The 21,890-nt window shown below is 42.7% G+C and overlaps 1 protein-coding gene across 1 annotated transcript in view; it reads right to left on the reverse strand.

The window, feature by feature from the left end:
- LOC138526343 (interleukin-5 receptor subunit alpha-like) overlaps positions 1 to 21,890 on the reverse strand; it is a 427,945-nt gene that overhangs the window by 202,249 nt on the left and 203,806 nt on the right. Inside the window, exons 5-6 of the mRNA XM_069636979.1 lie at positions 16,630 to 16,750; positions 75 to 195 (exon numbers count right to left, since the gene is read on the reverse strand). Coding sequence (XP_069493080.1) covers positions 75 to 195; positions 16,630 to 16,750 — 242 coding nt within the window. The remainder of the gene's footprint in view (positions 1 to 74; positions 196 to 16,629; positions 16,751 to 21,890) is intronic.

A 21,890-nucleotide genomic window follows, 5' to 3' on the forward strand; every position in this document is an offset into this window, starting at 1 on the left:
AATGCACATTATTAGACCAGCTGATTTAAGACACAGGTCCCTTTTTAATGCAAAGCTGGAATGATCCTACTCACATTAATGAAAGTCTGTATTGTGTATCATCCGGAGCATTGATACCAACAGTCCAAGTGCAGTTCATGGATGATGTGTTGCAAGCCACACAAGTCACGTTTTCCGCTGCTGTTCCATTCATGCCTGTAAAGATTAAATTGACAAGTTAAGCAGCTATAGAATAATTTACAAGCATGCAGTCTTTCTTAGTGGTTGGCTAATAGGTGGTGCTAAAGAACCACCTAACTAAGCCAAAACGAATGGGAGCTCACGCTGCCGCCTCCTCCTCCTCGGCTGAGAGAACCTTCTCATGTCCCTTTCCTACATCATTGCATTCTCAGCTGGAGGGGAAAATATGGACTGACCCTTTAATCATCATGGTACAGATGTTAAAGTCACAAAATGCCTTGGGCTATACACGAGGAAGTGTTTATATTCATCATGCCCCTACTATATTTTAAGTTCACATTTGATGGCCTTCTGTTATTGTCTACAGTGAGGGAGTTTTATGGGCAAGCAGTTGAGGAAGCATTTGATAGTGGCATACAATTCATATCCTAATCACTCTGATGGTCACCAATACAAGCAGCCATCTTCCTTGCTTGCAACACAACTATCCTACTTACACTACCACTCTATATTTACTTTTACATTATGAATATTTACTTTATTTATAGCTACCTACATATACGCAAACATTCATAAGAAGGTGCCTGCCCTGCTCATGTCCCTGCCTGCTGCAGCACAGTACATACTAACTATACTCCAGTCTCAATTTTTGTTTTTAGTTATGGATGGCTCAACATATACCCCAAATGTCCAGAATTGTAAACTGGTATATTTACTTGACTCACAGGGCACTGATTTACTCCACCAACTGGTCAATGTGCAGTCTTTTTTACACAAGCTAAAACAAACACTGGCTAGGTCAAGTTCGGGTCACTGACATCAGAGTTCAGCGCATAGGCTGCAGTAGATAATTGTCTGGCCAACTTCAGGTGGGCTAAATACAGAGAATATTTCAAAAAAGGGAGCAGGCGCTCCTCTCCAGAAAGAACATGGCATGATAACCTGTTCTGAGATGAGAGTTTGCAGCACACGCTTTTTGCTCACTGTACCTTTCGCAGTGCTGCAAACTCTCATCTCAGAACAGGTTATCATGCCATGTTCTTTCTGGAGAGGAGCGCCTGCTACCTTTCTTTAAGTACAGAGAATGCATGCATCTATTTTGCCATAAAAGAATGTCATTCACAGTTTATAAAAGTGATGAGGAAACCATACAGCTGGCACTATTTGTGAAACAACTGACACCGCTGCCAGCCAAAATGGATAGCATAATGTATGGAAGGCAGTGGCATGCAAATGCTTCTAACAAATCAGCATGGGTGTGAAGAAGGATGGAACTTATGCCAATTCACTTTGTTGATCCCTCTATTATTACCATATGGTCACCTATATATATGCATTCACTTTTATTTAAAATCATTTTATTTTTTGAATGTTTCAATACATGCAAAAATGCATGTCTGTGCAATATTTTCAATTAGCACGTGGGCAGGGGGGGGCAGCCAATCAGGTTCCTTGAATCGCGGGCTGAAACTGCTGATCTCAGCCCGCGTTCCACAGAACCTGAAGTCTGCTTCCCCTGCCCCACCCCGCCATCTTCCCCCATCCTACCTTATCTTTTATTTTTCCTGTTTGCCCCGCCCCACTTACCTCTTTTCTTCGGTGGCGCTGGCACCCTCCGCTGCTGCTCTATGGCCACCATGAAAATTGAAGAGGGGCTCTGTATGGCGCCCCGCCTTCGACATCCCTGGGCCATCCTGAGACAGTATTTTCATTCAATGAACAGCAGGTGTGCAGCGTCCTGTACATTGAATGAAAATACAATTTTCTGAGCACCACAGCTTTCCGATTTGGAAACCCGGGGTGCTAATAGCATTAAGCACCCGTTACAAGGGCTGGACAGGTGTTAACCTCCACAATGACAATGTGGCGCCTGCCACACCTTCTGCCACCACCCCAGCCCAGGGGAGCGCTTGAAAGACTCCCCGGAGCTGGCCTGGTGGGGGGCTAATGGCGCCTTTTCTTGGGAAAAGTGTCCACGGCAGAGGCGCGCATTTAAATGCTCCCACCGACGCGGGCACCTTTTACAGTAAAAGGCCGCCTGCTGCGCCTTGTCCCACAACGCCAGCTCGGGGGAGCTCTTGAAAGACTCCCCCGAGCTGGCATGGCAGGGGCAAAAGGCACCGTGGGGGGCGTGGCGCCCCGGGCGGTCGCCCGGCTCGCCCCCCCATAAGGCCGGCTCTGGATTCGAGAATAGAAAAAGAATGATTATAGCTGTCACCCCCAGATCAGGGGCGCAGCATAAGGGCGGGAACAGCCACTGAGCCCAAGACTAGTTAGGCCCGAGTGAAACGAGGGCTCAGGGCTGTTACTAATCATGTACACACCCCCGACAAGAGGGTGATAGCTATTCAAACCATCAGGCTCTGTTCGGGGTGTGAATAGCTCAAAGGCTTTTTTTGGGGAGAATGGCTACGCGCATATTGCACAAACTCAATAACCCAGCCATTAAAAAAAAAAAAAAAAAAAAAAAGATGCCCACCTCCATAGTAAATGAGTCCTTTTTGTATTTCTAAGGCAGGCCACAACAGGTAAGTGTGTGGGTGGGAGGGAGGTAGAATTGTCAATGAGTGTGTATGTAGGATTTATGAGCATTTTTCAGAAATCACTGTGTTGAACTGAAAAAACATTTTTAATTGTAATTTCAAATATCAATTGGACAAAGAACCTGCATTTTTGTATGCATCGAAACATTTACAAATAATAGATTTTAAATGAAAGTGAATGCAGATATAGGAGTCTCTATCAGGTTGAAATATGCATTATGTGACTGGAAGTTGTTAATAAACATGCTAGGAAGCATGCTTGGATACTTTGTGAAATTCGTAGCCTGGGGTTCCTTTCCTGTGAAGGACAGTCATGCACCAGGGAGCCAGGAAGATCATCTGTGTACCTCCTCTGAGCCTGCACCACAGAGCGTGTGGTGCGGGGAGATACCAAAAAAGGAGAGGTTATGAAGAGCAGAGTATATCTGAAGAGAAGGAGGGAGAAGAATAAGAGGTGGGGTGTGGATGTAAAGGTGGGTTAGAGGAGATCACAGCAGGAGTAAGAAGGAAGAAGAGAGGAAAAAGAGGAGATAACAAGAAACCTAGAGAGGATGGGCTGTAGAGAACCAGGTGGCGCGACTAAGAAATCGGGGGAGAGATGGAGTGGAAAGCCTAGATGGGAGGAGCAGAGGCGAAAAGCGGGGTGAGACATTGAGGAAAGGAGTAGAGAGTTACATACCTTGGGGAAGGAGGAGAACGAAAAGAGAGAGAATGAGAAGGAGGTATTGCCTAAGTTAATGGCAAAGGAACTACCAAGCTGTTTAAAACCCAAATACTGGGACAGCCTATGGCAGGGTGTACGACCAGCATCCAGGGGTTAACCTGTCAACCCCCGGGCCCAGTGCGATCATGAATAAGATCCAAAGGAGTGTGAAGTCTGGCCATTTCTAGCTGACCCATATCTCCAACCCTGGTTGGTGGTTCCACATCCAGAATAGAGTCCCATTCTGAAAACTTCTACGAAAACCAAGCATCCAGAAAAAAGAGCCAAGGTGTGCTGCAGCAGTTAAAGCCCACAAAGAGGGCAAGTGATTTGATCACCAATTGTTGGAGACTAAAGGAGAGAGGGGATGATTGGCAATCTACACTACTCCAGATACCTCGTTTCCTTTCCATTGCTTTCAGTTTTCCATCCTGTGATGCCTATCTGTTTGAATAAGTGCCTTTTAACCTTGAGACCTTGGCTTTGCAATGTCTGCTGATCCCTGACCATGACAATTCCAAATGGTATGCTAAAATCAGGAGTCACGGACGTATTCTTTTAATCGGCCTGCTTCCGCTGTTTTGACGTTGTATTCCCAAGGAAAAGGCGGTAGTACGCTACAGAGGACACATGATATCTACTTGCTCATTAGAAGTAGAGAAACATGATTACATTACAGCAATGCTAAACTATCTAAGCTAGAAGCTATCTGTGCCTTCACTAGTTTCTAGAGCATGTGGTGAGATAAGCAACATAAATAACATTGCTAATGTTATTTATTTGTTAGTATGTAATTGTGTAATATCACAAAACAGATACTATAACATATTTTGGTGGTATATGATATTTTAAATAAAGGTAATTCTGATGCAATAAACACGCAGTGGTAAATCAAATATTGTTGGCACTGTGCACCAGTAGTAGCCAAGAAGCAAACATGCATCAGGTTAACAAGGCACCAAAAGGGGCAAAAATGGCATAAGACTTTATTTTTTAGCTTATTGTGGGTTGTGTTGGCAGGAGAAGAAAGCCCAGTTACTGCACATCCACCCTAATACTGAGTTGCTGGGAAGGCGGTCTGGAAACTGTAGGTGTCTTGGGCAACCACTGCGATTTATATCTTAAGTGTAAAGGTAAATCAAGATGCGGTCCATGAAGTCTCCCCTGCATACTGCCACAATCTACTTTGATAATGGCAACACTGATAGGTTACCCACCTGGAAAAGACACCACAAAATAAGAAGCTCAAAGTCGTTAGATTAAGATATAACCTGGTGAGCCGTGCAGGCTTAAAACACAATAGAGGTGAACTGTTCCTTACATGGAGACGGTGACTGGCCCGCCATAAGTAAGGTGGATTGGCTAATATTGAGGCATGGCTTTGAGACACACCAGAAAACATGGCCACTGGGAGTCATACCAAGCAGAGCTGAGTGCAGGTTGGAGAACGAAGCCAACAGCAGGGGACTGACTCGTACAGCTGTGCACCATGGAAGGAAGAAGGATCATGGTAACAAAAGGCAGCAACGCATGGACGTGTATGTGTGTTGGCCACGCCTCTGGTGTGCCAGGCCCCAACGTGGCTCACACGCCAGAGCCAGGGTAAACAAAGTATGACTAGTGGTCAGGCAGGGAAGCAAGACAGTGCAAAGGCTGCATAATAAACATAATGGTGGCCGGGGCGGACACAGCCGATCTGAGCACGAGCAACCATTGGGAAACAGAGATAGAGTTAGAAGCACGCCCAAATAAGGGCTACCTCCCACTCAGGTTGTCTACAGAAAATGATGAGAAACAACACATCTCCACTCATGCCCCCACCCTCCAAACCCACCCACAAACATATAATTGCAATTAAACAACTACATGCTCCATATTATGCCAGGCCCATCAGCACACCCCTGACCAAGCACAGGTTGGAAAACATCCCATCCTTGTACACAGAGACACACACACACACTCACATAGAGACACACACACACACCCACACACCCACACCCCCCCCACACACACACAGACACACACAGACTCACACAGACACACACACACACACACACCCACACACACACACACTCACACAGAGACACACACACACTCACACAGAGACACACACACACACACACACCCCTCCCACACACACACAATCACACAGAAACACACACACACACTCACACAGAGACACACACACACACACACCCACACACACAGAGACACACAGACACACACAGACTCACACAGACTCACACAGAGACACACACACACACACACACACACACACACACACACACACACCACACACTCACACAGAGACACACACACACACACCCACACTCCCCCCACACACACACACACACAGAGACACACACACACACTCACACAGAGACACACACACACACACACACACACCCCCACACCCCCCCCACACACAGACACACACAGACTCACACAGAGACACACACACACCCACACACACACCCACACACACACACACACACTCACACAGAGACACACACACACTCACACAGAGACACACACACACACACACACCCCTCCCACACACACACACAATCACACAGAGACACACACACACACTCACACAGAGACACGCACACACACACACCCACACACCCACATCCCCCCACACACACACACTCACACAGAGACACACAGACACACACACACTCACACAGAGAGACACACATACTTCATTCCAACTTTGCCTGCCCCTCATTGGTAGGTTTTCATTAATCAAGAGCAACTTAAAAAATGTACCTGTCGCAGAAACCATTGTGCCATGTTCTGTTCCCCCCTGCATATGCTCACCGTTCGATGACTAAAGAGTGGTACTTAATGCCATCCAGCAGCCAAAACTAGAAATTCATAGCACACAGCAATACTGTATCAAGTAGCTGTGTCACTCAGCTACACCTGGGCATTGTGTAGGGTAAAGCCAACATAAGTATCGGGAAATGTTACAAGTAATGCTGGAGGACACTAAAAGCACCTAATAAGCCACAAATTGCAGCTCGTTTGATCATATGCTACTTACTCCTCGCGGAATCTGTTTACCCACATGACACAGCATGACAAAGTGAAGGGGATGTCAAGAGATATTTACATTCTTTATGTTGTAGCAGCTCTTGTGGCACAAAACCAGTGGCATCTGAATGCCCTGAAAGAAGATCATCTATCTGGAGCTGGCCTGGAACAGCTGGATTTGAAGCAACCCAATACATTTTTATGGGTATAATTTGACATCAGGAAAGTAAAGGCAGAAGAGACACCACATCAAAGTAAAGATGGCAGACCCAAACACCAGGCCATATATAATGGCAACATGCAAGAATCATCGAACAGCTAATTTGTTTCACATTCAAGATGTGCGCAAACCACAAATGCGCATGTGTGTGGTTCCACAAGACACTCTGCAATACTGCAATCCATGGACAAATGCAACCTATTCACAGCCAAAGTGATTGACAAAAACATCAACATCCAGTTGCACAAAAGGATCTTTCCCCACAATCTCTTATAGGACTACCAATCCGGTTCTGAAACACGGTGCAGCACAGAGACCACCGCCATCAGCGTCATCTATGATGCGCTACTCTTGCGGGACAAACAGGACCACCTGATTACTTGTCTTACTCGACCTCTATGCTGCTTTCAGTACTGTTCATCATGAAGCCCTCCTCAAAATCCTCACAATGGAACAGTGGTTCACCTCCAAGCGTTTCAACAGCCTTGTCTAGGTGGGCCCCATTGGATCCCAGCACTGCCCAGTAATTTGTGGTGTTCCACATGGCTCCATATTGTCCCCCGTCATCCTCAAGCTCTACATGGAACTCCCCACTAGTACCTACATCAAAATAATCCAATGCAAAGATGAGATGGAGCTTTACTTAAGGTCAGTTGTATCAATGACAACCATTGACTGAAGCCCTGTCCCTCACTGTCAAGCACCTACCTGAAACTCAACCCAACAAATACCAAATTCATTCTCCAAGGACGAAGGGATGCCTAAGTCTACAGCTGGCTGAGTGAAATGAAGCTTGGTTGATTTACACGTCAACTCTCATCTAGGGCAACATCTCTCAGCATTACCATCATCTGTGACCTCTCATTCAAAACACACATCAACAAGAACACCCAAGCAGCATGCAAATATCATGCACTCCTTCTTAAAGTCAAGCATTTCACCCCTGCCCCAAGTCTTAGAACAGTTGTCCAAGTCCTAGTCATCTCACACCTGAACAGGGTCAATGCTTTGCTAGCAGGAGTCCCAGGTACCACCTGTACTTGACTGAAGTTATGTTCCATCTTAAAATAGACCTTTTTGTGCATATTTAGGAATATTGGGTGTCACCCTAAGTTACCATGGGCAATCCAGACGTGGACGCCTTGCTCATTGTGCTTAGAGAGGCACAGCTTTACCTCACTGAGGAGGCCTGACTAGGCCGAAACACCTGTCAATGGTTGCTGTTGGTACTCTTGTTCAGAGGAGAATTGCCTAGCATTTCAGTGCTGGACTGCCCTTTTGGGTGAGGCAAAGACTGACATGCAAATGGTTATTTCTCCTCTGTGAAAGGTACAGTGAGATAAAATCTGGTTCTAGACCCTCCCGAGTGGTCACCTTCCCATAGAACTTGTTATTTGGCTGTGTTCATTCTCGGTAGAGGGGCTCCCGGACCTTTTTGTGCCTTTAGGTCCATCGTGAAACAAACAAGAGTGTCTAGTAGTTTACTGGCTATCATTATTGAAATGGAGGAGCAACATAATGCTTCAATTCATTTTGATAGAAAAGACTGAATTACTTCTATTTTTAGTATAACACAAGGGGTTCAGCAATGTATGTGTTTTGCCCCCATTACCTTTTAATTTATGTATTAAATCCTTAGCTCCAGTACTGCAAAATTTGCTAAAGTATGTCCCCATAATAAATGGTGTGGCTAACCCTATCTTTTCCTATGCGAGTGATTGTGTACTCTTAGCTAGGGTTCATAATTTCTTACAATGGTTAACTGATGCCGATAGGGATTTTCTGTGTTATATAGGTCTGACATTAAATGACGATAAATCAGCTATTATGTGCTTTTTTGTAAATAAAAAATTGAAAGAAAGTTTTTTTTTTATAAGGCCCCAATCCTGACTTTAACTGTATATGATTCTCTAGGCATTCAGGTTTGCCGAACCATCAACTCTGGCAAACATGTGCACACACACGCTTCTAAAATGATTCAAGCAATTGGAGACATTTTTATATTTGCAAATAACTATGGGACTCAACCTGAAAACGAATCGAGTTTATGTGGCACATTGTGGAGGAGGTGTATATGGTTTCACTAATTTAAAGAAGCTTTGATGCACTGAAAATTCATTCGGGAAAAGAGTCTTGGGTTTACTGCAAGCTGCACCTACTTTGTAGGTGCACAAAGAGTTAAACATGCTTTTCTTAGAGGATAACATTTGCTGGGATCCTGGTTTCCCTAGCTTATGATTTGTAATAATCAGAAGGTCCTATTATCAAAGAAATCTTGTCACCTGTTATGTCTAGTGAAAGACCTTGGGTGGCTGCAGTATGTTTGAGCTTTGTAATCTAACACTTCAACCGTTGAAAATTTAAGGACGCCACCAGATAAGAAGATTAGTATGGTATAGAAAACCAAGCTGAAATGTGTACACAACAGAAAGATCAAACTCTGAACTTCTGAACACGGGTTACCAGTCAATTGGTCGAAAACATTTGGTCGACAGGACAATTGGTCGACACCATTTGGTCGAATGCCAAATGGTCGAATTCTTTTTTTTTTTTTTTACCCCTTTTTTTTTTTGGGGGGTCCCCCCCAACCCCCTTTTTTTCTTTTTTTTTTCTTTCCCCACACGAAAACCCACAAAAAATATATATAAATTAAAAAAAAAAAATTCGACCAATTGGCATTCGACCAAATGGTGTCAACCAAATTGCAGTCGACCAAATTGCAGTCGACCAATTGACAGGACACCCTGAACACGAAGTGGCTTTCCCGCTATACTTCTTCCCCTAAAATGCAAACTTGGATATGCTGATTGTTACTGATTCCATGGCACCTTATCTGGATTCTTAACCATTGTGTGTCAATATCTCTTATGCTCGTTTTAACATGTTGACGGTCGTTAATGGAAAGACATAAGGACTCTTGTTTGGAGGAGAGCGTGTTCATTTTGTCCACTGACATTTGGGACTTCATCCCACTCCTTAGGAAGCTAGATAGATATTCCCAATTCTGAACAGTGAAGGCATCCGGCAAAGTCACCCAGCATTTTTATATCTTATAGAGGCGAATTCTTTACCTGTCACCTGGGCCTTTCAGAATTCCTTCATGGTGCAGTTAAAATCAGGAATACATAGTGCGATCTGTGAACTGAAGGGATATCAATGTGTTTACACATTTTATTCATTAACGATGTAGGCGATGCGCGATGAATTGCTGATGTGTTTTGTAAGACTTCATTTTTAGATTTGCGTTATTTTGTATGTTGTGATCATATGGAGTTTTAGCGCTGATTTAGTGTATTTAACTTGAATAAGTCTTTGCTCCTGAAATAAAATTAGTTGGCCTGACCATGCTGCTGCCCACCTCATCACAGGATTAAAGAAATGTGAGCGTGTCACCACATATTGAAGGAGCTGCACTGGCTACCCCTTCACGCATGTATCATGTTCAAGGCAGCCTGCATCCCCTGCAAAGCAGTCACAACCAAAACACCACTGAACGTGGCCGGGGAACTAACCAGCTCTGGAAACCAGTGCACAACCCCAAAGCTACAACATTGCCAGACTGGAAACAAAGAAATGGCAGAGGGAAGCAAACCAAGAAACAGGCCTTTTCCTGAGAAGCATCCTGTCTCTGAAAAAAAATAAGACTGCCCCCATCCTAACCTTTAAGAAGGATGTGAAGACCATGCTCTTCAAAGAACAATTGCTGACCGCTTCATTCAACCCTGCTCTTCCCGTTCAAAAACACTGCCCCTTCCCTGCTGCCTCTACCGTTCTCAGCTCCTCTGCTACCCCTTCCACCTACCTGTAACCCCATGGGTGCATGCCTTCTGCTTAGCGCTCCATTGCTTCCCTGCTTCCCTTTGTAAACACAGTACAGAGCCAGGCATTTCCTGTTCCGATCACTGGTGATGAAGTGCATCACCAAACATTCCATTATGAAAAAACAGGCAACTGCGGTGGAGACAGGGCTTATTTCCATACTGCTGTACAAACATGGGCAGGGAAACTGGCAGAGTATCACCATCTCAAAAGTGTGTCATCCAAGGACAGAGGTTTCATTTTTAATAGGATTTGACACAATGAGCCTTGTATAGAAGACAGTATGATACATTAAGTTGGTTACATTAACAATGGACTTCCGAACGGCACATCCTTCGGACTTTGACTTTACGGCACCAATTGAGCCCTGTAAAATTGTGCCCACCTTACCAACATGATACAGACCACCACCTTTAATTCATCTTTCCATCCTACATAATACAGCTCGATACGGTACCTTGTGCCCACATGACTCTTGTTCTGCTTCTGCAGCCCACCTTCACTGATGAGGATGAGCTGGGAAACTGGGTGTACCTGAGCCCTGGACCGAGCCTGACATAACATATACACAGCCTTATGGGGTTGTCTGTGCGTGCCAATCAATCAGCGTTCCCGCTATACTTCTTCCCCTAAAATGGCTGCGCTTGCCGTGTCACCTGCTGTAATGGCTGTGGCTTCGCACTGTCCATGGCTCATGTACGCCCCCTAGCTCATGCAGAAATAAAATGCTGATGACTTCGACACTGGTTTTGAAGCTGCAAATTTCCGTACCAAAGGTTGAGTTAGATCGTCAAGTATCAGTCCTCCAATACGGATTACCTGAATTGAACGAATTAGAAATGTTCGAGGGAGAACACATCGAAAATCAATTGAATGAAAATGACATTCAGTTTTCACTACCCCCAACATTTCTGACAACCCACTGCCCCCGACCCCCTTACTTATCTCTTGGCGACAAACCTCCTTGTGTGCCGCCTTCTCCTGCTTCCCTCTGCGACACTGGTTCCCTTCACTTACGTGAATGGGAGCCAGCGCGGCAGGGTCTTTTATTTTTTTTGTATTTTCAAATTTTATTGAATAGAGAGCGGGGACCCCACGTAGCCCCCAGTGGCAATATTGTGAACAAGGTTGCAGGGGACACCCTGGCAGCCTCCATGGCCCTTATTCACTATAATGACACCGAATTGGCGATGTATTCAAAACTTTCAGCTGTAGTAATTTTCATACAGACGGTTTTTCGGAAAATTCTCCCATTCGTTTTTTTTATTTGATGAAATCTGCCCATACCCTCCAATACATGCAGTAGGTGCCTGGACACATGCCACTGTAAAGATGGAGTAATCGGCATCCAGCTGCATGCACCTTTTGTCTGTGAGGTTTAAGCACATCAGGCAAAGGATGACATAGCAATGGCCAATGAGAAAGCACTGCAGTTCTAATGTGTAGGCATTGTGTGCATTGCAAGGCGGCTATCAGAACAGCATTGGATGTTCACAGTTATGCAGAGGGTTTACTTGTTAACATGGGGGTGACAATGTTCTTAGCTATTAGAGATACCAGCCACATAAAAGAAATGCAGGGCTCAAATGGACTCTATACCTTTAGGAACCTGGGAATATGGTACACAGGTGACAATGATTGTGAGTGGCATAAGGGAACATCTGGTTACCTATGGCACTGTGTTGATATTACAGATAACTTTGCAGACTCCTATCTAGGGTACCACATGTGAAAGTAGACATGTTGATGTAATATGCCCCTGCATAGTGTATTCCTCTAAAATTATGTCGGCCATTTTGTTTCCTCCATGGCTCGTGAATATACAGTGTGTGATTTTATTTTGTTAATTTTGCATTTTTAAAGTGCTCACACAGCCCGCAGGCATCGAGGCGCTGTTACAGGACAAGAATTGTTGTTTGTTGCGTAATTGTAATTGTTTTTGTCTTAGTTGCGTATTTATAACACGCTTAAATACCCAGAGGTTTCTAAGCACGGACCCGGGGATCGAACCATTGCTGCTTCGTGTCCTCTTGCTTCCAAGGCGAACACGTTGCCGCTGAGCTATCCTCCCAGGACGAGGGACTGTGTTTGCTTGTGTGAGTGCATGCATGAGTACGAGTGCTCATACATGTACATGCTGGAACGTGGTCAGATTTGACATTTGTGATGGGCCTACATGGATATATTTCTTTTTAACTGTACACTTCCTTGGAGTGCGCTTCCGGTGTTCCTTTTCTGAACTTTTAAGTCATACAAAGATACTTCTTTGATTGGTTATGCACATCTTTGTTTTTTATTTCCTTTCAAACATAAACTTTCTTCTTCAAATGACCATATCCCTTTTGTCTCTCAACACGTGTTTCTCCACGTTTAACGCACGTGGTTCATCAGGAGAGTTTTCTAATATAAAACAAGAAAAAACATTGTTTTGCTTAGCTATATCAACTCAAATACATTGTTTAGGTACAACAAATTAGGTGGTAGAGGCAAACCACCAATTTAAATATTCATTTAACATACTCACCAATTTTTTCAAATTCGATAATATTCTCAACTTTTAAATCCTTTTGTTAAAGTTATTTTTTTCATTTATAGCAAACATTTATCCTTTCTTATCTTCCAGAAAAATTATATGGGATTTCTGTAAAAACCAGAAGTAAAATAAACAAAGTTTTTAAGCTTAGGTTAAGTTTAAATAATCCCTATGGTTTTGGTAACATACAGTATCCCTTAGTCTGCTCTCCTCACCTTATTTATCCCGGTACGATTGCCTTCAATCCTTCTCAGTCCGTGCTACTGTGAAAGTGTTTTGAATCTCTTATTTATACTTGCGGGCCCGCTACGTGTGACTTCATCACACCGCGCAACGCGTGACATCATGCGTTACGTTGCGTAATGATGTCACGCATTTTTCCTACACGGTCGGCGACCATCTTAGTGTTTGAATAAACTATGTTTTTTACTTTATTTCAAAGACACTAATTCAAGATCATGGCACTTTACCAAAAGTAAGTTCCGATTTTACTTTTCACTATATCAGTAATTCTTTTAAATTTAGTTAGACATTTTCACAACCCCCAAACAATTTTTAAATTTCAAACAGAATTTCAAAAAACAAATCATTACAACCAATAACTCATTTCATTATCTGAATTTAGCCCTGTATTGCAAGTATCCAAAATACAGATCCATTTCGCGTCTTTTCTCCTTAATTGTAGCTCTCTGTTGCCTCCTCTCTCCATGGTTTCAATTTTTTCTATACCCAGAAACTAGATAACCTTAATATCCGTTGCTTTATGTTCTTGATCAAAATGAATTGCCATAGGGTATCTTGTGTCCTTATTTTTAATGGCTCTAATATGTTCTTGTAATCTGATTTTCAGTACTCTGATAGTACTTCCCACGTATTTCTTATTACATATACATGTAATTGTATAAATCACATACTTAGTGTTACAATTAATGAATTGCTTTAGTTTGTGAATTTTTCCATTTGGTAACCTTATCTCTTTTACACCATTTTCCATTTGGTCACAGATTCCACAACTCCCACACTTGTGGGTTCCTGTTGGTGCTGGTACTTGTAAAAATTGATTTAGCACTTCGGTTTTTTCTTCTTTCATATGGCTGGGGCTCATTTTTTGCTTTAAAGTTGGTGCCCTTCTATAAATTATCCTGGGTTTAGCTTCTATATACTGTTTTAGCATTTCATCGCTTTGCAAAATGTTCCAATGTTTTGTCAGGAATTTTTTCAAAAGGTGAGCTTCACTATTGAAGGCGTTATGAATTCTACCTTTTCTTCACTTTTCTTCACCATTCTTGGTTTGTCCTTTAGTAGCTTAGTTCTAGGTACTTTTTCAGCTTTGTAGATAGCTTTGTCCACATCTTGATTTTTGTAACCTCTCTGGATAAATTTTTCTTTGAGCAATTTAACATGATTTTAATATTTTTCATTTGAACTGCAGTTACGTTTTGTTCTCAGAATTTCACCACATACATGGATATATGATGGAGTGGGAGCACCCAGGCATATGATGGCTCCGAAGCAAATGTAGCGTGTCCCTGGCAATCTAATGGAAAAACCTAGCATATAATATGAACGCCAAATACAATGTGCCAGCGACTGGCATATGGTGCACGACCCTTAGCATATGAAAGCAAGTATGCCATGTGTGAATAAGTGGGACAAGTATGCCAATATCTAGCATATGAGTGGTGCACATCACCTGGCCACGGTATGGAACTAACAGGTCATATGATATGATATGATATATGATATGGTATTTATAACGCGCCTATACACAAGTGTTTCAAGGCGCGACGAGGCAAGGGAGGGGAACAGAGGGAAGACAGACAACGATCCTACTAGGCCAGGTGGCATTGAGATTGTGCAAGTGCAGGGGAAGGGGTGAGGGGAGATGTGCGAGGGTGTAGGGAGAGGGTGAAGTGCAGTAAATAGGATAACCAGTAAATAAATAAAAATAATAGATACGAATAATAAATAAGAGGCGTGGCCAGCTGGTGGCATGGTGTCATCCCTACAATGCAATAACAACGCACCACAACATAGAACACCCTAACCATACATACATTCACTCATACAACCACACATATGCACACCGTCATAACACACCTATGCAGCGCAACGAATATCGCACCTCAAGTCACATATACCTCCTCTCTTCATGAAAACACCAGTGTATATTCTCAGCAACTAACATATGTAAAAAAAAAACAATCAGACGCCAATGACTTTTTAGTCTCTGCCTTCTCTGCTCAGACTCCCAGCAAGTGACAGTCGTGTTATATCATAAATGGCCTGGTATTGCCGCATTAAAAGGGCAACAGCCCCCACTGAGAAGCGTGTGCCACGACTCCTTAAAAGTGTAGCAGTGCTTATAAATAGTGTGCCGCGGATCGAATTAAAACCCAACAGCTAGGCTGAGATGTGCCATGCTTACCCAGTACACCATTCAGGAGGGATGGTAATTTCTCACGATTCCCTCCAGTTGGATTTTTACCTGCTCAGGAGCTGAGAGTTGAGACTGTCTGCCCATTCACTCCTTGCCCTCTCTGCTGAGTCTACCAACACTTGAGAGTGTCTTCTCCAGACAGAATCTTGTACAAGACATCTTCATACTTAACAAACAAAACGCTTTTTTCCGTAACAAAACACAGCTGTGGGTCTATTGCTTTTGCCTAAAGGTGGCCTATGTGTAGTTTAACCTGGCAAGTCCTTATTGGCGTGCCTGTGGCTCAGTGGACTAATGCATCCCCTACAGTGTTCGATCTCATGGTCACAGGTTTGAATCCCAGCAGGTCCACTCAGCCCTTCATCCTTCAGAGGTTGATAAAATTAGTATCATTAAGTTGGTTAACAATAAACATCTGTTATCGTTCAGTAGCAGCAAGATGCCCATCTGGGGATGAACGTGTGCTCTACAAATACCCCTGTTATGTTAAGGTAACATCATTCATGCTATTTGTAGTTATATTACTATATACCTCCTATCCCTTATACAGGAAAAAGCTCAAAACCTACATGTTCAACTAACTTTAGTCTGTATACACTCATCACTGCTCACTACTGTCACCTGTGCTTGGCGCACTTCTACAAATGTAAAAAATAAATAAATCATTATGTAAAGTGCAGATACGTGTAGACATTGGATAATTCACGAATATAATGCAGTATTACCCATCAAGGTCTCTGCATTAAAAAAACACAAATTCTACTTTCCAACACACAATGGGCATACTATGCCACCCACACATGGCAAATGAACTCCATATGGACATCAAACATCAGCACCCATCACCTCTCTAACTGACTTATGCATCACAGTCCCGCCAAACGTATCCTCTCACTGCAGGCTGCTCTGGGCATAGGTGCCCCAGGTGCTCCTGGCACGAATCAACTAGAGACAAACCCACAAACAGGAAGCGGGTACTTCCGATCTACACACATCAAAACAACAGCAAAGCTATCTTGCATTCTCTCTCCTTCCACACTAACCAAACACTCTGGCGTCTTTCAGATCTGCCAGAGTGCCAAAAGGCCATGCAAATGGCAGGGGAGCAGGGTATGAAACGCAATAACATAACATAACACAACATAATAGTACCTTCTGGAACATAATGTTTCTCTTCTGAAATGTCTCCTGCACATGTTTTAGAAACTGCCTGGACTCTGAATGAAAGGCCTTTATGCAATGCAATGTTGCGATTAAATATGTTAGAGAACGTCTGTAACAGAAAAAAACGGATGTTATTAGTCATCATTTTCTATTTATTATTCAAATGCAACTATTTAAGTAAAAATCATACATAAAACTAATTGCTTGTATGCCCCATTTATATCACATGTCCATGAAAAAAGTAATTGCATAACATTTGTAGAAAGTTCGTTTTTTTAACTAAATAAAACAATAGGACAATGAGTGTGATTCAACTGAAAATCTGGAACTTTCAAGAAATCATTTCAAAGACTTATAAAGAGGCAGATGGAGCCCCTTTCTATCTTCTACGCAATTCAGCTAAACTGTTTTCAGTTTTTACCTCAAATATTTCCGAACACTGCAAACCTCAAGATTGATTCATTAAAAACATTTGTTTACCCCATCACACCTATCAATTAGGCCTCCAGGTACAGGTGGGGTTCACCTAATCATTGATAATTTGTGTACACAAAATAACCAAGTCTTGGACTCGTCCCTGCAAGGAGTAACAGGAGTTTTGTTGCCATGGTACACTGCCTGTAGCTTGGCTTTCACCAGCTGGTCTACTTAAACACTGCAGAGGCGCGCTGAGCGTGTACGCGGACAATTGCACAATAAGTGCAGTCTACAATCCCTCAGCGCCAGAATGCAGAGCCACTGCTATATTATCAAGCTAATTAGATCTTCATTGAAAATTGTTAATTAAACTGATAATATATATCAGAAGTATACATTCACACATCAGATCAAATTAAAAGCTTGACAGACAATTGACTGCTCGGTAAGCTGTTCGGATCCAAAATGGCCTAAACGCCCACGCAACAAGAACATGACCATCTTTAGGGATTTTGGGGCCCAGGGCGCTTTGGGCTTTGGGGGCCCCTGTCATGAACATACAGACCTGGTCTTTGGAAATCATGGAGGAAGTGCACTAGAACCGAAACTGGAAGAAGGATAGGAGTCCAAAAATCTCCCGGCCCCCTTACAATTCCTGCCCCAGTACTAAGGATGATCTTTAGGGGAGTGCAGAGGAGTTAAGCGGGCAGCTCTTCATGGCAGAAGGGCTGTGTGGGATGAGAACAAGAACACAGGTTGCATATATATATATATATACTAACAATGCACAAAGTCCTTTGCTACCCATGAGGTGCAATATTCTCCTGACTTGGAAGGTCAATTCATTTAAGAAGGAGACCGCACAGTTCCAAGATAACTGGTACTGTGGGTTACCAGACATTTGGTCGAAAAAAATTGGTCGACCAGACAAACGGTCGAACCAATTTGGTCGAAAACCAAATGGTCGATTTTTTTAAATTTTTTATTTTCACCCCTTTTTTTGGGGGGGGGGGGTCCCCCCCCAAACCCCTTTTTTTCTAAAAACCCATTTTTGTAAAAAACGAAAACCCGAAAAATAGATATATAATTAAAAAAAAAAATTCGACCATTTGGTTTTCGACCAAATTGCGTCGACCAAATGTCATTCGACCAGTTTTAGGTCGACCAAATGTCTGGACACCGGTACTGTGCAAGGGTATAATCCTTGTTGGTATGTAAAGATTGAAGGCTGCACTCAAGTGTGTGAAACATTTTACGCCAGAATTCTCTGTCGCATTAGTTTTATTCTTGCGGTCTGCAAACCGTAATGGAAGGTCAATAAAGGATTGCTAATGACTTATTTAGCTGGCCATGGAACCTTGGCAGGAAGCGCTGTGGATCTCCAGGCACTTCGGGAAAAGGTCCTGATTTCCGAGTGAAGCGTAGGGAACGCTTCTTGGCAGGAAGCGCAGTGAATCTCGGGGGCATTCTGAGTAAAGTTTTGATTTCTGAGGAAGGCGTATGGAACACGTCCTGCGAGTAAAGTCTTGGTTTCGAGGGCAGCATATGGAACCCTTCAGGTGCGCTTTGGGTCTTTAGCCTAGAACGGAACGAACAGCGTGTCTGTGAAAACAATGATCCGTCATTATTAACGTGATATTAGGCGTGTCTGTATGAACACGACTTGTATATGTAGGTGTTCTCAGTCTACTTCAATTTTCATGAGGAGCAAGACTGGCAATGAATCGTCCGTCATTATTAAAGGAAATGAAAAAAAGGGGTGAAGGAAGCCAACATTTACCAGAATACCAGATTCTCACAGTAGATTGCACAACAAATTACTACTTAAAATAATGGCCAGGCGTGCTACCCTTAAAAGTGAAACTCCTCCAGCATATATAGACTACAGTGCCACGTTTCACACTGTTAACCAGAACATTTTGTGGGAACAATTGATGGTGTGTGGGGCCCCCAGAAACATTTTAAATATGATTATTCAGCTCTACAGCGATATAACAGTGGCGGCGAAGTTAGACAACGAGGGTAAGTGAACTCAGCCAGTGCAGACCAATTGTGGACTAAAAAAGGGGTGTCTTCTGGCCCAATTTGTATTTAACCTATATAGAGCAGACATGAGAAATGCATTATTGAATGTTCAGAACTATCCTATATTGGGGAGAGAGCACATACCATTAATAATCTACGCAGATGACATTGTGCTTCTTGACCAGACCTCTCTATTGGTCTAAATAGATTGTTGGTAGCGATAGAAAGATACTCAGAGAAAACAAACTCAAAATTAACATGGACAAAACTAAAATGATGTGTTTTGGTAATTAGAAATGCCGCACGATTATATATTGGGAAATGAAGCATCAAAAACTAGAATTGGTTGAAAGATACATCTATCTGAAAGTGTTACTACATACATCCCTAAGTGAGAAACTGGAAAAGGAATGTGTATGCAATAAGGTAATGACCAAGGTTGCCACCGTAAAGAAGTATGTACAATTGCATTGTGTATACTAACTATCCCTGGTTCCCACACTCTTATATCACCAGGAAACCAGTTTAAACAATTCAAATTGGCCTGAAAGGCTTGAGGCAAAGATTTGGAGGTACCTTTTAGGAATCTCCCATTCCGTCCCTATCCAATTCAATAGACTGGAGCTGGGCATTATGTCCCTCAGTACACAGGCATTCATAAACAAATGCTCTGTGCATAAAGATTGTGAAGAACACTGAGATCTCGATATGGAAGTTGTTGAACGAATTCATGAATGATAGGAGATCCATCGCCGTAAATGATCTGAGAATAAGCGTCAAACAATTCCTTAGAAATATTGAATTCAAGATTTATTAGGATTAGGACATTGTAAAGATAAATGATATAAAAGGCACACATATGGGCCTTTATTAAAAATGATTCTGCAGCAAATCTTAAGCGCTGTTTACAGCAGATGGTAATACATACATATAAAGAAGGGGAGCCCCAATAGAACATTGTGAAGTTTCCATCACCGGGCCTTAGAAAAACATTTTTATTACTAAGGTTATAGTATATGGCAAATGTTGGTCTGAGAACGGCCATTCCCGTTGAAAAACGTTACTGCCGTGAAGGGAAAATGTGTTTAACTGAATGAAAAACGAAGTTATTTGATATCTATAAGTAAATTCTAAATGTTTTACTATTGATCTATGGAGATGTACAAATATATTTATTCAAATTGTAGTCTAAAGTAGTGGAATTCTGTAATATGTGTAAATGTATGTATTTAGGTAAAACAATGGTGTATACAGTTTATTATTTTAAACTAGATCACACGTAAGTAAATAAAAAATAAAGAAGCACAGTATTTTGTGCAGATGAAAAGTAGAACATGAACTGAGCAGAGGTTCTTTCAATGAGAAGAGATATTCACCAGATGGAGGGTCTGAGACTTTAAACAAATGACACATTCGTAGATATGTGTGATGTGGAAAGTCGAAAGTCTGATAATGTCACTCTGGCCTGGTGTCCCTGTGTTTTTTCACTTTTCCTTAATGATTAAATTACTTTTTCCATAATGAATCCTAATTTAAGGGTTATGAACAGTATGCAAAAGACTATTATATGCCTGCAGCGTATATGTCTGACATGGTAATGCCCCCAGACCCTGGCAAGAGGCTTATATCCATTAATAAACCGGCCCGTTAGACCGGGGTCCTAATAGTGGTTTTTTTCGGTTGTGAGACGCTTTGCGTTTCGCATCCAGAAAATGAAAATGCCTGGCGTGGATTGGGAAATGTGGTCCGCTTTCACTTTCTGTGGCGGCCATAGTAAACAAAGAAAATGGTCTGCATGGAACAGGAACATTGACTACACGCAGTCCCTTCTCCTGTTCCATGGCGGCCATTAAAACAAATGAATAAAAAGGGTAAACAAAAAAATGGCCGCCATGGAACAGGGAGTAGTGACTACAGGTAGTCCCTTCTCCCTTTCCATGGCAGCCTGACCGGAGAAGACGATATGCGGGAAGTGAGTGCTGGGGACCGGCGCGAGGAACACACATTTATGAGAGAGGGATTACTTGCAAGTAAGGTTCGTAAAAGCACCAATCAGTGCGTAGATGTCAATGTAAATAATCGCATGCCAGATACTAATTTGGAATAAGAATAGGTGATGGATCAGGGCGGATCATCTTTTTTCAGACTGGTATGCAAAGCAATTGCTCTGCCTCCTGACTGATGCAGCTCAATGTAGACAAGGCTTGTAAATACTTTTAAAGTTCCAATGAGGTAATCCAGTTTTTGGAAGGAGAGCCAAGAAGGTAATTCTACGATTGTCAAACTAAAATTGTCCTAGCCACATAGGCCCTCATTATAGATCTGCCTGTATGCAACTGGCAATTCCGGTGAGATACCGGCAAACCTGCCTTACCGTTTCTGCCGCCCGATATCCCGGTATCACTGGGATATTTGGGCAGTGGAGAGCCAGTAAGTTCCCATTCCAATGGAGTGGATGGCTTTGCCTGAATTACCGGCACCGTTAGTAACGGTGCAAGTGATTCAGGCATTTATTTGCGAGTAGGGGCCTGAACTCCCAGTAGGTCAGGACTCTTGAGAAATCCGTGGCTCCCACGAGCAAACTTGAAATGTGCCGATCTGGAAGAAATGCCAAAGAAGGCATTACCGGCATTTTCACGCCCATTTTTTCAAGACAGAAACACTTATAATGATGCCCTTAGTCTTGAATGCATCACACCTTTACATAATATAATCTGGACATTTGTAGATTTCCTGATACAGGCAACTATCTGATGTTCAGTGGTATGCTAAAATATGTTGCTAAATCTTTTCATTCTAATCATTCT

This window comes from Ambystoma mexicanum, chromosome 7p, assembly GCF_040938575.1.
Source record: "Ambystoma mexicanum isolate Mex_15411 chromosome 7p, UKY_AmexF1_1, whole genome shotgun sequence".
Taxonomy (NCBI): Eukaryota; Metazoa; Chordata; class Amphibia; order Caudata; family Ambystomatidae; genus Ambystoma; species Ambystoma mexicanum.